General features: G+C 40.1%; 2 protein-coding genes across 2 annotated transcripts; both read right to left on the reverse strand.

The window, feature by feature from the left end:
- Positions 1–869: 869 nt before the first annotated feature.
- Positions 870–3,636, reverse strand: LOC105701915 (zinc finger protein 761-like). Its single transcript, XM_023432826.1, has one exon. It carries the CDS (start codon positions 3,583–3,585, stop codon positions 1,807–1,809), a length of 1,779 nt encoding a protein of 592 aa, XP_023288594.1. The 5' UTR covers positions 3,586–3,636; the 3' UTR covers positions 870–1,806.
- Positions 3,637–4,226: 590 nt separating this feature from the next.
- On the reverse strand, positions 4,227–7,286 carry LOC105701969 (gastrula zinc finger protein XlCGF46.1-like). Its single transcript, XM_012429139.1, has one exon. It carries the CDS (start codon positions 7,192–7,194, stop codon positions 6,001–6,003), a length of 1,194 nt encoding a protein of 397 aa, XP_012284562.1. The 5' UTR covers positions 7,195–7,286; the 3' UTR covers positions 4,227–6,000.
- Positions 7,287–16,497: the final 9,211 nt, after the last annotated feature.

Below are 16,497 nucleotides of genomic sequence, written 5' to 3' on the forward strand. Positions count from 1 at the left end.
AAATTGCATTTCCTTATTTCGAAGCTCGATATTCCAAAAGATGCGTTAAAACATTCCGATTTGTCGTAAATTTTAAGCACATTTCATTTTTATGCATCTGCATTTTGTTCTTGAGTGTTTTCGAAAGGTATCGTTTGTTCCTTTCGTTTAGGAAACAAAGCTTGAAGACTTACACATGAATATAAATGTCGAAGATGAATCTACCACCGGCTGAAGCTCCTGAAAAATAAAAATTTGGATTAGTCAAAAAGTTATAAAAATTTTGCATTAATAACCTTGGATACGAAGACGCCATAAGAACGAAGAATCGTCATTCTTCTTTGGATGAAGAATCATCCAAAGCATACGAGCGAGTTTTCTTTTTGGCTCATTTCGTTGAGTAGAATCACTAGAAATATTTAACATGTTCAATTATATACAAGAAGACGTTTTTATTTCGAGTGTTCGTAACAAACGAGATCGTTCGGCAGTCGAATTGCACACGGTGTACTCCTATTATGTCACTCATTACATGAATGATTTTTACATTATCAAAGTAAATCCTTTTCGAGGCTTTCTTATCGTTACACAACAAGTACGGGCGGACTTACAATACATCGTACTCGAAGTTTGAAGTTATGCGAAGCTTCTTTCTCCTCGAGAAGTATTTCAAGATGTAATTACACTGAGAAAAAAAAGTCATTGAACCAAAGAAATAATTCATTCAATAGTACCAAAGACATGTATTATTAATTGAAAGAATTATTGACTCAAATGAACTCGAATAAATTGGATGTAACATTTCTTTGGAATTCTGACAATTCATTTGAGTTAAATAATTATTCTTTGAATTAACTGAATATTTCTTTGATACTCTTTGGTTCAATGAATATTCTTCTCAGTGTATTAACTGCCTAGGTGAAGATCTACTTCAGAGCTCGTCTAGGAAAAGTTTCGCACAATTCTATTTTTTACATGAAGTAAGTGCGGATTTTTATTACATTGTTGACTAAACAACATTTTGAACGGAGGAAAATGAAACTCAGGTTGAAAGCCTAAGGCTTGCAATTATACTTCACTTTAAGTGTTAAAAGACGTATTTTAACTATTTACATTGTTAAATTAATTTCTTTACACTTGGATGAGTTAGCCTTAGAAAATCTTTCCGTTATTAATTAACCAAATTTTTAATATAGTCACAATTAAAATGTATAATAGATCCTAAGAGTTACTATATTTAAATTAGTATTGTTGTTTAATAGAGAAAGATTTTTTTTAACTTAACCAAGTGTAAATGAATTAATTCAACAATCCGTATTTTACATTATAGACAAGACGTATTTTAACGCTAATAGTGAGATATAAGTATGGATCTAAATGTTTAGATTTCTGAATGAAGTCATCTTTCCGAGTTCATCTAAACGTGTGCTTTCAGAATGTGTATATGAAACATATCGTGTACGCGTTATCATAAACAAATAGACTTATGATCACAAACACCGAACTATTTAAGTATTCTTAACTTTTTCTTGGGCGCCAAAGTGAAGGTATCAAGTGTTATAAATCTACACCCTTTAATGGCTAGACCAATTAGTATATTATCTAACAATTTCGCTACCGTGGATATCTCCATTTGCTGTCAATTGTTCACTAATCGCATAAACATTATCACTTCCAACGAAACAAATCCCGGTCAGACTTACGTTATGACGATTTTCAAAGCTCACCGTAGAGCAAAGGTTTGTCACTTACGAGGTATTTTTTAACTTCTCTCGTTACCGATGCTTCGATAACTCGTTATTACGGCATGAGTATTGTTTATCGGTACTAATTGTTCATAACGTCATTCAAGATATGATCGATGAGCACTCTGGGCAGAGGGGGATGCGATCCAGGATGGGATTTCCGGTGGCTGATAAGCCCCGGTTTCTGCGTGAAGGCTTTTCCGCAGATGTCGCAAACATAGGGTCTGATACCAGTGTGGATCAAGAAATGTTGCTTCAAGGCAGTCCTGCGAGCGAAGGATTTACTGCAGACAGTACAACTATAAGGCCTGTCGCCCGTGTGGATCCTCATGTGGACCTTGAGTCTACTGTTCCTGGAGAATGTTTTTCCACATTCTTCGCAGACCACATTTTCACGCTTTTCGTGTTGCCGCAGTAGGTGTTCATCGAGGTTCTCCTGGCTGACCATTCTGCGTTTGCAGATATTGCACTCGAACTTGGCCTTGTAGTGGGCGAACTTCTGATGGACATAGAGACTGTTGCTGTTCAGACAGGTTTTACCGCACACGTCGCAAATGACAGGCTGCTCCTTGTGTGTGAACCGTATGTGGTTGGTCAAGTCGCCTTTGATCTTGTACTTCTTGCCGCAGGTCTCGCAGGAGAACTTGAAGTCGTCCGTGTGTTTGCGCGTTACGTGCACCTTCAGCTCGTACTTGTTCTTGTTCTTGTAATCGCACTGGCTGCAGAAGAAAAGCTCCAGAGCGTCGCCCGTCGCCTTCGATTTCAAGTCCTTGTGCTTCCTCTTAATGTGCGAAAAGAGGGAACTTTTCTTGTTGGTCTTAAAATCGCACTCGTTGCAGGCATAAAACTCGGTGGCGTTCTCCACTTTGTGGCGCCTCTTGTGGGAGTAGAGAGTGCTCTTCTTGGAGCACTCGAAGTCGCAAAGGTCGCACCTACAACGCTCCGGCATTTCGTGCTTCCTGGCCACGTGAGAAGCGAGCGTCGTTCGCTTCTTGCAGGTGAAGTCGCACCTGGTGCACCTGAAATCGACGCTATCTGCGTCCTTATTATCCGCGTTATCAGGCCCGAGTTGTGGCTGCAGGTTGTCCTTTTTTCTCCCCTTGAAGTTGCCCTTCTCGCAGCGGAACTCCTTCTTTGGGAAGTCCTCTTCAGGTACTGTGTGGTTCCGGTTAATGTGGCAGGCCAGGGTGCTGTTTCTCTTGCATTCGAAACTGCAGGATCCGCAGGATAATTTCCCATCGGTTTGCACTTCCTGGTGAGTGATCCACACGTGAGAAGCGAGACTGTCCTTTTCGTAGCATTTGAAGTCGCACCTCCTACACTTGAACTCCTCGGCCTCGGCCACGACTGCCTTTGTCTCTAGTTTCTTCTGCATTTGCAACGAGGCAACTTCGGTGCAGTTGTGGCCCTCCTTTTTAGGTCTTTCGCGATGCCTCCTCCATTGGTGGATCCGCAATTTACCTTCCTTTCTGCACCTGAAGTCGCAAAGGTTGCTGCGGAGTCGCAAGGACTTGGAGGACTTCGGAGGTCGGGTTTTCGCTGATAACCTCTTCACCACCGACCTGTGGGAGAGTTTGTGCCTTTCGAGCATGTTCTCTGCTGGAAACTTCATCTTACACCTGTCGCAAGGGAAGCAGTCGGTCCCGACTTCACACAGGTGGGCGATCGAGCCAAGGTAGCGATTCTCTTCAGGTTGTGTCCCACTTCTGCAGCTCCGATGACCTCCTACGTCGTCCCCGACCTCGACTTTGATGTTGGGAGGGTCGACCTCGTTTGATAAGGTCTTCGGTGAATTTGATGTAGCTGGTATCAATGTATAACGAGGCTTCCCTTCAGGGTCCAAGAGTTGCCAAAGTTGCATCGGTTGAGAGTCCTTTCCCACGATGAATCTGCCGGACGCGTCTGACTTCAACACTCGGCTAAAACAAAAAATGCCAAGACACATATGTTAGTACGATGATTTTCAGTCATTTCGATACCCCGAAGACTACTTACTCCTGGCGCTAAACAAGGGGCCATCCTTTTGTTCAGTTTTTACATCGAAGACAATAATTTTCCTACTATAGAAATAGTGAAATCAGCGCAGCAATCATTTTCCTATGAACATATATTTTGCTATTTTGAGGGGAAAATGTTTGGTGCTCTTGTGGTTGAGATTGTTGTTCTAATGCACGGTTTATTACTGTTTTCTTAGCAACTGAAAGTATCATGCAAATTGTGTTATCGATAACGTGATATTACGCGAAGGGAAACATTCCTGCTGAATTTGGAACTTATTTATAAGCGATAAGCTGGCACACATTCTGAAATAGATTGGGATTAATTATGAATCGATAAGATTCAAACTAAAATAATGAAATAAGATGGGTAAATTGATCTGTCAACCAAAGCGGATATAATTATGTATAAATATGAAAAGAAATAATTCAACGAAGAGCTGTAACAAGAAATTAAAGAGTCGATAGTTCGGTACACATTTCTGAAGAGAATTTATTCCTATTATACAAAATTCGATCGACATTTCCAGTTGTATGAAATGATTCCGCGAGTACAGAATATACATCTGTCGATATAAAAATGTCCATACTTTGTAGAATCTCAACTCGGTGGGGACACGAAGCGAAATGAAATTTAAATTGCCTAGATATAATCGTTTTTCCATCTTCGTTGTGTGTCACTGTTACCTCGTTATGAAGTGGCACTAAAAAGCTGTCCTTAATACTGTTTGGAGAGTGCGAATCGGAACCACAGATATTCTCACTTGCTTTACAGTCTTGTCATCTCCGAAAATCGGAAAAGTACGTAAAAATGCGCCCTAATATTGTCCATCGACGTTGAAAGTGACAGAAGAAACACGGGAATACGTTAAAACGCGTCTACGTTGCGCATCGAGGAGCCGCCATATTGAAAAGTTGTCAGCTAAGCGATTTTGGGGACTTTCAAGACAATAATCTTCTGATTGGTTTACGTGATGTGTCCAACCAATCATATTTTAAAGCCAAAACGTACATAAATATCCACCTTTACATTGTTTATTGGTGTTGATGACAAAAGACTCAAGATGATTGCATAGCATCCGTGATGCGCTTCTTCGGACAATCAGATCCGCCATATTGAAATGCCGACAACTTCGGATTCGATTGTTTTCGACAGAATATTCCTAATATTAACTGCTTGGAAACGCGTCCATCCAATTACAGTCAGTAAGAATAAATCAAATGTTGAGCCTCTTTGCTTGTACATACTTTTGTGAGTGTGTAATTACTTGGTGTAAACTGGATAACACGCTGTATGAAACTTTAACCCCTTGCCTTGCGAATTCCCTGACGGATGGCGTATTTTACTTTACACTAGTTTCTTTTTCATTATAGGAGGAGGAATTGAGAATAATAATTCAGGATATCTCCCTAAGAATGACTAAGAATGATAAACTTATTCGGTCCTGGTCAATTAGATTTAAAATGTATGCAAATTGATCACATCGGAGTATTTTTGAACCAGCAAAAAATAAATATGCAGAAGTACAATTCATATCTCTAGATGATTTTCTAAGAATATTTAGTCGGCGGAAGAAAAAATTATCGCGTTTACGAAAATAAATTAAAACGGATAAAAAAAATATACACGTTTAAATATATTAGAATGATTAGCTCAGAACTTTGGGAAAGGTATAGGAAATACTTCATTAATGTTTTTCCGAAGAATTTAAGATAAAAAGTTGTTTAATATTTTTAAACGGCGGACTTATAGTGGTTGGAAATTTCTGATTATAATTTTATGATGTACATGATCCCAGGAGAAATTTAGCCTGAATGAAAAGGTCAAGGTGGTTGTATAAACAAGGTACATTTTTCTTTAAAAAAAATATTGACAGTTAATGAACAAAATGCAACGAAAAAGTGTTTCCTAATGGCCTTTCCTTTACTTGAATCTGAATTCCATTCGCATAGGAAAAGCTGTGCCATCAGTTCTTAATTTCTAAAACCACCTTTACCTTTCCATATACATCGTGAAAAAAAGTTAGACACTTCCAGTCTCCAAAAGTCCGTCAGTTTTAAACATTTAAAACATTTTTCATCTCGTATTCTCTGCAGAACGTCAAACAAAACGGCCTCGTAAGAAAGCATTCCCTGTACCTTTTCATTCTCTTTGAAACACCCTCTGAAATATGTTTTGCAACCTACTGACCCTGTTAAGAGAAAATGTATGCCGAGGTGGTTGGGAAACTCGTACAGTACACTTAATACAAACTCATACAGCGTTGTTACACCACATTCTAATGAGAAATTGGTTCCGAATGGTTTTTGTTCTTCCCCAGAGGAACTGGGGGCGAAGACAAGTGAGCATCGGGATGTTTCCTTCGATGTTCGATCATGTAGTACCTCCTCTTGAAGGCCTGTCCGCACAAATCGCAAATATGCGGCCGTTCCGCAGAGTGCGTGAGTAGATGCGTGTTCCTCATATGCGAAGTCCTGAAATTCTTCTCGCAAATGTGACAAGGGTACGGCTTAACGCCAGTGTGGGTCGTCGTGTGGGTAGCCAAATACCTCTTCGAGGCAAATATTTTCCCGCAATCTTTGCAACTGTAGGTCTGATTATGTTGCAGCATGTGGCTGTCCAGGTTCTCTTGGGTGAGGAGCCTTTTGTTGCACACCGTGCACTGGAACTTGTACTCGTTAAGGTGGGCTACTTTCCGGTGCTTGTACAGAGAATAATTGCTCGAGTAGAATCTACCGCAAATGTCGCACATATGCTGAGCATTGCTGTGGGTCCCGATGTGGAACTTTAGGTCCCACTCCATTTTGAACCTCTTCCCACAGTGCTCGCAAGAGAATTTGTAGTCGTCGGTGTGCTTCCGGATGTAGTGGGACTTCAAGTTGTTCTTCGTCTTGGTCCTGTAATCGCACTTGTCGCAGCAGTGAAGAAGGCTGGAGTCCACGTCCTCGTGGACGAGCTTGTGAGCCTTCAAGTCGCACTTGTACTTGAAAGCCTTCGAGCAGGTCGCGCACTTGAAGGGCCTGTGGAAGCTGTGCTTGCTCGTGATGTGTCGCAAGATCTTGCTCTTCTGTTCGAAGCTCATCTGGCAGATGTCGCATGTGTAGTTCCCGTCGTTTAGTTTCTTATAAAGGACCTGCTTTTTCTGAGAGTCCTCGGTGTCTTCACTGGGGGACTCTTCAGGGTCCAGCTTGGTGCAGATCTCCTCTCTCGTCCTCGACGGCGACTTCTTCAGCCTCTTCGGCAGCTGTCTTCTTCGGGGTTGGAGTTTCTCAGAATTGGGCACTTTCTTCCTATCAAATCGTTTAATTTCCTTCCGATGGTCCTTTGGACTTTGCGTCTTATCGGCAGACTTTCGTGACGTGATATCCGGGGAGGGCTCCCCAGATAGTCGAGGATTGTCCGCTTCTACTTCGCGCTCTTTTCCTGACTCTTCGGCTTTTATTTCGGGCCTCTTTCTCCGGCATTTGTTCATTTCTTCTCTTCGCTTTCTAACTGAACGTGGTCCCAGGATTGGCCTATTGGTTCGCAGGATTTTACACTCGGCTTTGACACTTGTGACGGCCAAGGAATCGTTCTCCGTTAGAGAGTCGCATGATTTCCTAAAACACGAATAAAGTATGTCATCAAGGGTCGTAAGGAGATTCACTTCTGTGAAGGTAATTATTCACCTAACGCCATATATGCCCGGGGGTCATTTAGTTCACACCGAATGCATGCAAATATATTGGGATACATTTTCGCCTGTGAAATACATATTTTATTCGGTATAATTATCTCTTTCAAGCGGACGGTACTCTCTTATAAAATATCTTTAGTAATTGTACAAATTATCTGGCTTCGTTCACGTGTACTGTTAACAATTACACCGCTTAGAAGGAAATGCACTTTTTTGTTTCACAAAACCTCTGCATCTAAAATAAACTTCATTTTTTTAATTCAATGGATGGGAAATAATGCTATCAGTCGTCACTTGGGAATCGGTAAAAGACCCTTAGAAAAAAAAAAGTATTTTTTTTTTCAATTCTGGTTTATCCTTCGCCTTAAATGTTTATGTGCATGTTTATGTGCATGCACCAAGGGATGCTTTTAAAAAGATTTTTCACAATTACAGTCGTGCTCAATTTTCTGTTCGTCCATACGTTATTTAATATGCCCTTTTTCAAAGTTATTTTGCCATTTCAAAGATCATCGTGACTTCTTACGATGAGATGCTTCTTCTACAAAATTGGTGACTTTGGTTAGCAAAATAAAAAGTGTGAACCTTCTCCATCTTTTCATTGCAATCCGAGGACGTGCAGCTGAATTCTCTTCGGTAGCTAAGACCCTGAAAAAGATATTAACAGATGAATAACAAATTAGTTAAATATTTATGCTTTCAATTTCCGGTAGTGTATCTGGAACCGATAAATTTATTCGACATTTTCAATTGATTATCTTGACGTTCGAAATTATTTTCCACGTTTTTTTTCCTTTTTGAACAGTAAGGAATCCCAAGCGGGAGAAGAAATTCCGAAAATGGCTAATCGTTCGTCCTATTTTATTTTACAATTACAACTTCCGAGTCATACATGCAGTTGCATGTAAACACTTTGAAAAACCGTGCCTATCTACTGTAGCAATGCTAGAAGATCGTATCATTGTTCAATGAAGAATACGTCCATGACAATGATTCGTTTGAAAAAGACTTTACTTTTGCCGACGTAAGAAAGCAGAAGTTGTGTTGCATATGCAATTGCAATTGCAGACGCTATTAAAAATTCGTGCCTTTTGAATGTAGCGACGATAGGAGGCCGTGTCACTTTTCAAGGTATTTAAGTACACTCATGATAATGATTAATTTAAAGAGAAGACATTTACACTTACACGGAATGAAATGCAGGATTACAAAATACCATTTAACGAGCTAAACTGAATTAAAAAAAAAGAGTATTTTTAACTTTCACGGTCAAATTTCATTGACGCGTTTAACGACTGGTACGTCTTGAGTTTTAAGTCATTTCTTTAAAGGGTCCCTTCCGTCGAAATGCTCGAAAAATAATTAATTTGCATAAATCAGTAAAAAATATAGAGTATAAAACTGTCTCGGTAATACATGTCTGAATGATAAAATATATAATCCAATTTGATATAATATATTTTCGCCCGAAGTACACAACATTCATCACGTCACTATAGAAATTATATTTGTTGACGGGTGTCATCAAAACACATGAATAGATAACTTGAAATAAAAAAAAAATATTTACATAAAATACACGTGAATGGTTATTTCCTTATTTACTTTAATGTAAAAAAAAATAATTTCATGATTTTTAACACACGTTTTGACCCAAAGAACAAATGTTTCTCTGAAACATGTTGTTTAAGCATGCATTAAAAATCCCTAAATTGTTATTGCCATTACAAATATATATGGCGATAACAATTCACATGTATCTTAAGAACACTTTTTTAATTTCAGATAATCCTTTCTTGAGAGTTCCGATAGTACTCGTCAAGAGATCATTCTATAGTGACATACCGAATGTTGTATCTTTCGGGGGAAAATATATGAAATCATGTTAGACTGAATTTTATTCATCTTATAAATATGTATTACTAAAGGACTTAGAGTTTTTATTATCTTACATTTAGTTTCTTTCTTGATTTATGAAAGTTGCTAACTTTTCGAGCGCTTTGACGGAAGGCTCTCTTTAAATCTTGGCCCAAGTAATCGAGCAGTACTTAGGAATACTCTATGCCTAGAATTACAAGTAGTACGGTTCGGTTCCGACAGCCTCATGAGAATTACATCACAGTTCTTTAACCCTTTCATTACGGCAGTTCACTACGCCGGACAATTGGCAGTGAACATGATTCCGTATCGAAAGGGTGCACATTGCACATCGGCAGTCTTCGGTGTTCGAAGTTACATCTTCCACCTGAACAAAGCCTCCTCGACTGCCTTTTGTACGTCCACTTTTCTAAGTGTTAAATAACATATTATTCCATTATTAAATTTCCAAATAAAAGTCCAAGTTAAAAACATTCAAGAGATTAAAAGTTATCCCAATAGCTGGTCTTCTCATCTCATCTCGATGGCCAAACTGTGTTACGCATGTTCGAAATGTACCTTCAGGATGATTAATCCAATACAGCGAAAAGATACTCCGATTATAAGATTAATCGATACAATAAAAAGATACTCTGTCAGATATTGCAGAATTAGTTATGTCGAGTAACGTCGGCGCTCGTTACGAAAAAGGGTTAATGTGCTCAGTTTGTATTCGACTTGATAGTCTCCAGGATATTTTTTAAAGTTACGGGAGGAGGAGGTTCACTGGCATCGGGATGCTTCTTCTTCCAGTGCAGCATCAAAGAAGATCTTTGGGTGAACTTCAGACCACACACGTCGCAAACGTAAGGTCTGACCCCGGCATGAGTGAGAAAATGAACTCTCTGGGTGGCCATGCATGCGAAAGCTTTCCCACAGACCGGACAGAGATGAAGCTTCTCCCCAGTGTGAACTCTTCTATGCTTCGTCAGTCCATACTTCCTGGCGAACTTCATTCCACACTCCTCGCATACGAAGGTTTGCTCGTGCTGTTGAAGATGACTCTCGAGGTTCTTCTGGGTGTGGAGCTTCTTCTTGCATATCCTGCACTCGAAGCTTTTGTTCTTCTCCGTGTGCTTGTAGTTTCTGTGGTAGTAGAGGGAACTCTTGTTGGGATAGGACACTCCGCATATGTCGCAAACTTGGGGACCCGTCTCATGATCAGACATGTGGACCTTGTAATCTGGCTCGACTTTGAACTTCTTACCGCAGAAGTCGCACTTGTACTTGTAGTCGTCGGTATGCTTCCTGGTGAAGTGCTCCTGGAGGTAAGGGTAATGCTTAGTCGTGAAGTCGCAGATTTTACACGTGTGCATGGGCGCCGATTCGCTGTGCTGCTCTTTGATGTGCTTTTTCAGGCCGAAGTTGTACTTGAACCTCTTCTGACATATGGAACATTTGTACGGACGCAAGTCGCTGTGCGTCACCATGTGCTTGTTGAAGAGGCCGCGAAGTTTGAAGCACATGCCGCAGATTGGGCAGCAGTACTCTTCTTTTTGCTTCGCATTCTCCGATTCGTCGGAGTTCTCGTCTGTCTCGTCTAAACAATTGTCCTCGCTAGAAGTAGGGAAACGTTGAGGCGAGACGCGATTTTTTCTCCTCACTCTTTCGTTTCTCCTCGGTACCGTCTCGGACGACTTCGGAACTTCTTCTTCTTCCTCTTCTTCTTCTGCAACTAGTTCCTCGGGGATGACAGGAATGCTTGGAGTATTCTGATGTTTTCGCCTACTTCGGAGGGACTTCTTCGGCACTAAGTCGAACCGTCTTGTCTCCACTTTAAGTACTTCCTCTCGATCGTCATCTACTTCGACTTGGCTCGAAGACGTTAATCTTTTTCTTCGGAGCCTCGTGCTCCTCTTCGCAGTATTCACTTGCAGATTTTCAGACCTCCGGTTATGGTCCTGTGTCCTAGAAATTGAAAACAGCGTTATTGTCGGGAAGAAAAAATGGTATATATTAATATATATATATATTAAATCTCTTGAAAGTAAGCGGTTCTCTTGCGTGTAACGAAAGACCTAATTGGTACTTTCCATTGTTTGAAGTCTCAGAGCATCCAACATCGGTGTTAATACTGAATACATGCTCTTAGATAAGCTGTCTGAAAATAAAAAGGTACATGATTCTCTATGGTAGGATTTCATATTATTTATTTCTTCGCATTCTAAATAGTGTACATATCGGCGTACACATATTTCGGACACTGTGCCCACATTAGAGTTTCGAATTATACTTAATCGTATACAATTTTGTAAAGCATTGTACTCAGCAAACAAACAACGGTACATTAATTTACAAATTATATAAAGTTGTTGTATACACCATACAGCCAACAATATCTTTCTTACCGACAATCTTGTAGGATTTAATCTTTTCATTTTTACCTAATTGCGGTAAGCGGCAATATCACTACATGTCTCCCGGTATATTCCTTTATAACATAATTTCACTTTTCTGGGAAATAAAATAATATTGTAACGGCATAAAATATTTTAATATGCATTCAATTTTGAATATACTTGAAACGTGTTAGTTATACTCATTTCTTAAATCACATTGGATCCAGAGCCGTGATCCACAATTGTTTAGAGTGTCTTTTTAAGATTCTTTCATTAAATCGATTTTTTATCCTTTAATATTTTTTTATGAAATTTCAAATGTAACATATTGACGACATAAGAGATTTTCCTGAAAAAGTTATATGATTTTAGATTACTTCGCAAATGGACGAGTTTCAAAGAAACTTGTGTTTTCGTGCTGGAGGACATTTGGCTTAATAATTCTATTCAAAATGGTCCTATTCATTTTACGATCATTTTTAAATGATCTTAAAATTGAGCTTTTTCTTCAGGAAAACACCTAGACGTCAATACGCTATATAAAAATGTTTCATGAAAATAAGATAAAAATAAAGAGAAAAGTAGTACTTGGGTGAAAGAAAGGAATCTTAAAAAGGACACGTATCTTTTTATACGAGGGTCAAAGTTAAAAAAAAACGAAAATTATTGTAAATCCGTGCGAATGTATCGAATGGGAAAGATGAAAGTGCCCTTGTGTTTCCTAACGAATTTCCGTGAGGCAAACTTCTAGTACGTTGTACTATAAAGTCTCCTGGTTACTTTCACTTTTGGTAATGTTATCGATAATGCTTTTAATTGAAACGGAAGGAGGGGCTCCGCTGACATCGGGATGTTTTTTCTTCCAGTGAACCGAAAGTGCAGGGCGTTGGGTAAAGGTTTGCCCGCAAACTGTGCATACGTAAGGTCTAATCCCGGAATGTGTGAGTAAATGCACTTTCCTCCCACTGGAGGATGCGAAGGCTTTCTTGCAAATGTGGCAGACGTAAGGTTTTTCCCCCGAGTGGGTCTTAATGTGTTTCTTCAGGGCTGTCTTCCTGGTCAAGGCCAAGCCGCACTCCTCGCACATATATTTCTGCTCGTGCTGCTTTATGTGGCTGTCCAGGTTCTTCTGAGTCTGCAACTTCTTTTTGCAGACCGGACATGGGAACTTTGCATCCTTCACCCGGTGCTTGTAGTTCTTGTGGAAGTACAGTGACATTTTGTTTGGTAACGTAGATCCGCAAACATCGCAAATGCAGGGCTCCGCGTCGTGGGTGACGAGATGTTTCGTGTAATCCGCCTTAATCCGGAACTTCCTATCGCACTTGTCGCAGGAAAACCTGTAATTACCGGTGTGCTTCCTCGTGAAGTGCACCTACAAAGAGAGACAACTGGAAGTCTTGATGAACGAAACGATTAAAGAGCACGGTGTCTCATCTTGCGGATTAAGGAATACTGCGTGAACCTATTAACTTTATGACTTTTCATCCCCGAATGTACTGTATAAAGTGGAATATTAGGTTGGTGCGTAATTGATATTATCCTGCGAGGTAAATGTGTAATAACAAGGTACAGGGTATCCCTTTTTACCATTTCCTTTCTTAAAACTGGAATAACTTTTTCATCTTTCAACCGATTTCAATGACGTTTTACATCGTTATGATATTATTTAGGACTTCCTGCTGAGGAGTAAGGATCATTTTGACTGATCGACAATTTCAAATTGCAAATGGATAAGGTTCAAAGAGAGACATGTTTTTGTGCCGGAAGAGGTTTGGCCTCGTAATTTTGTTCAAAATAGCCCTAAGCGCGATTATCTTAGGCTCGTTCGATTTATCGTGAAATTTTCATCGCGTCAAATATTGAAAGTTCTTCAAAATTTATCCATTTGCATTTTGAACCTCTTGATCCGACGAGAATGGTTTCCACTCTCCAGCATGACGTCCAAAATGACGTTAAAATGTCATTCCTTTAACGAAAACACCTCACGAAGTCAGTATGCTATATTTAAAATGTCATCAACATTGTTTAAGGAATAAAAAAAAAATCGAGTTAGAAGAAAGGAATCATAAAAAGGACATCTTGCTCATTACTTATGCGCCGACCGAAATTTCCGATCCAAGGAGCACGTTACTTGCACTTTGTCTTCAATTCAAGAACATCTCTTTGCTTTCTTTGGTTCCCAGTACTTTTCGGAGACGATATTTCGGTGGTTCGATCTTCTCATGATGGTCCACGTACCTGCAAATACGAAGAGTGTACCGTTGTGAAGTCACAAGATGGACATCTGTACAGAGGTGTTTCGCCGTGTACCTGCGTCTTGTGCCGCACCATATTGTTTTTGTGCTTGAATTTCTTTGAGCACGAATCGCACTGATAGGTGTAGAGATTGCTGTGCTTAAGCATGTGCTTTTTGTATTCCGAGCCCTTGGTCTTAAAGGTCGCTTTGCAAATCTCGCAAGCGATGTTTCCCTTGCTCTTCAGCTTCTGAGCTTTGATCTGGCCGCGAGTTCTTCCCCTCTGGTCGGATTTATCTCGGTTATTAATTGATATCGACTGTGCTTTCTTCACCTTCCTCGGCACACCAGGAGACCGTGTCTTCAACAACGTTCTAAAGAGAGCCTTCCTCCGCACCACGTTCTCTTCGTCCTCGCTATTCTGCATCAGCACCCTAAACAAGAAAAACGTCGTTAGTTGAAGAGCACAAAGAGTAACAGCGTTATCAGCTCGTGGAATATTTCTCTTCCTCGTTTCACTTTCACAGTAAAAGCCGTTCCTTCGAGGGTCGAAGTCACATCAAGCTTTCAGAAAATTGGGAACAAGGTAAATTCCAATCATTGGCTCCATCACGATTTATTCCACTTACTATTAATATATGTATTAATATTGTGTATAGACTTTCCTGGCCATTGGCATACTCTCTCAAGAGCCCCCGTTTCATTTAATTCCTCCTCTCAAAGGGCTATTTTATTTTACATTACAAATTGCTTGTGTTAATACGTAACCACATATTGACTGATCTGGGACATAGATCAGTATGTTCAGATCCAACATGAAATGATTTATACCAATGAAACATGTCTTTTATTTACCGAATTACAAAAAAGATACAGAATATGCAGTTTGAGAAGATTGGAACGTAATTGGAGGGCTTTTCTTTGTCAGTGCCGGTAATCACCCTTCTCGGATCCATTGTCATTCGCGATCTTGCTTCTCCAAGATCTTGTTCTAACAATCGTTCATGAAGTGATTAATAATTCGTTCCTGGTTCTCCGCGTGAAGATTGAGGTGTCTCTTCTTGGAGCTTAGAAACTTAAATCCTTTTCCGCAAATCGCGCACCAATGGGCGAGATTCTTAGAGTGGGATCTCATGTGTTGGGACAGTCTCTTCTTGGTGATGCATCCGATGCCGCAGTGGTCGCAGGTGAACAGCGTCTTGTGGATGTTCATATGGTTGTCCAGGTTCCACTGGGTGACGTAATTCTGGTGGCAAATCGGGCACTCGAATTTGGCAACTTTGGTCCCGATGTGGTATCGTCGGTGGGCATACAGGGACTTTTTGTTGGGACAAGTCATACCGCAGACGTTGCACGTACACGGCTCGATTTTATGATTACTCAGGTGGAACTTGTACTCGGCCTTCACCTTGAACATCCGGCCACAATCCCTGCACTTGTACTTGTACTCCGTTGTATGCTTGCGGAGAAAGTGGATCTTCAGGTACGGCTTAGATTTCGTCTTGAAGTCGCAGTGTGCGCAAGAGAAACTCTTTAAAACCCCTTCATCGTGCTTCTTCATGTGATTAGCCAAGCTCTTGGCGACTTTGAATGGTTTTAGGCAAATCGTGCACTTGGTAACCTTCCTGTAACGATGCTTGCTCAAATGTTCTCTCAATTTGAACGCGTCTTCGAACTTCTTCTGGCAGATATGACACGTTAGGCGACTCTCGTCTTCCCCTTTTCCATTTTTCCTGATTTTCCTGCCCACACCTTGGCTAATTGTGTCGTCGATTTGCACCTCATACTTGACCACAGAATTGGCTAAAGTTTCCTCCATTCTCGGCCTCATAGAATACAGGTCCAGCGGGTCTTGTAGGATGGACCTGAAAATTTGAAAGACGTTAGCAATGGAAGAAACATTGGGTCGGTGAGAAGTTTTTCAAACATTCTTATTTTTTTTTTTTCACTTTTTCTACATCAGTATTTCGAAACATTCGGATCGATCGAGTATATCTTAAATCATGGAAGTGAACGCTGAAAGGATAACTTTTTTTTCTGGAATTATTTCAATACCCTAATCAGAATGAAGTTTCATTTCCTTGGCTAGTACATCACGGACATTACTATCCCTCTTAATCTCTGTACTATCGGTACGCGTCGCGAAAGAAATTTGGCAGATCCAAGATGACACGATTTTTTTTACCAAAAGATTATTTTATTTAACCAATTACAGGGATGATACAGTAAACGCAAGTTTAAGACTGGAAGATTGGGACATAATTAGAGAGGATAGGTTTTCAATATGATCGCCAGTAGACATCCATTTTAGATCCATTTGTCATTCGCATTCTTGCCTCTCTCCACTGTTTTGTACTAACCATTGTTTATTAAGTGCATGTTACTAATCCATCATTACTATGCCCATGTGGAGAAGTAAGTGTCTCTTTTTCGCGGTTAAGTAGATAAACCCTCTTCCACAAATCTCGCACCAGTAAGTACTTTCACAATGGGATTTCATGTGTTGCGACAATGTCTTCTTGCTGATGAATTTGTCGCCGCAGTGGTCGCAGATAAGCGGCTTATCGTGATAATTAAGATGGATGTCTAATTTATGTTGGCTTCTG

This window comes from Orussus abietinus, unplaced genomic scaffold (assembly GCF_000612105.2).
Source record: "Orussus abietinus isolate OABI.00-Male unplaced genomic scaffold, Oabi_2.0 scaffold22, whole genome shotgun sequence".
In the NCBI taxonomy this organism is placed as follows: Eukaryota; Metazoa; Arthropoda; class Insecta; order Hymenoptera; family Orussidae; genus Orussus; species Orussus abietinus.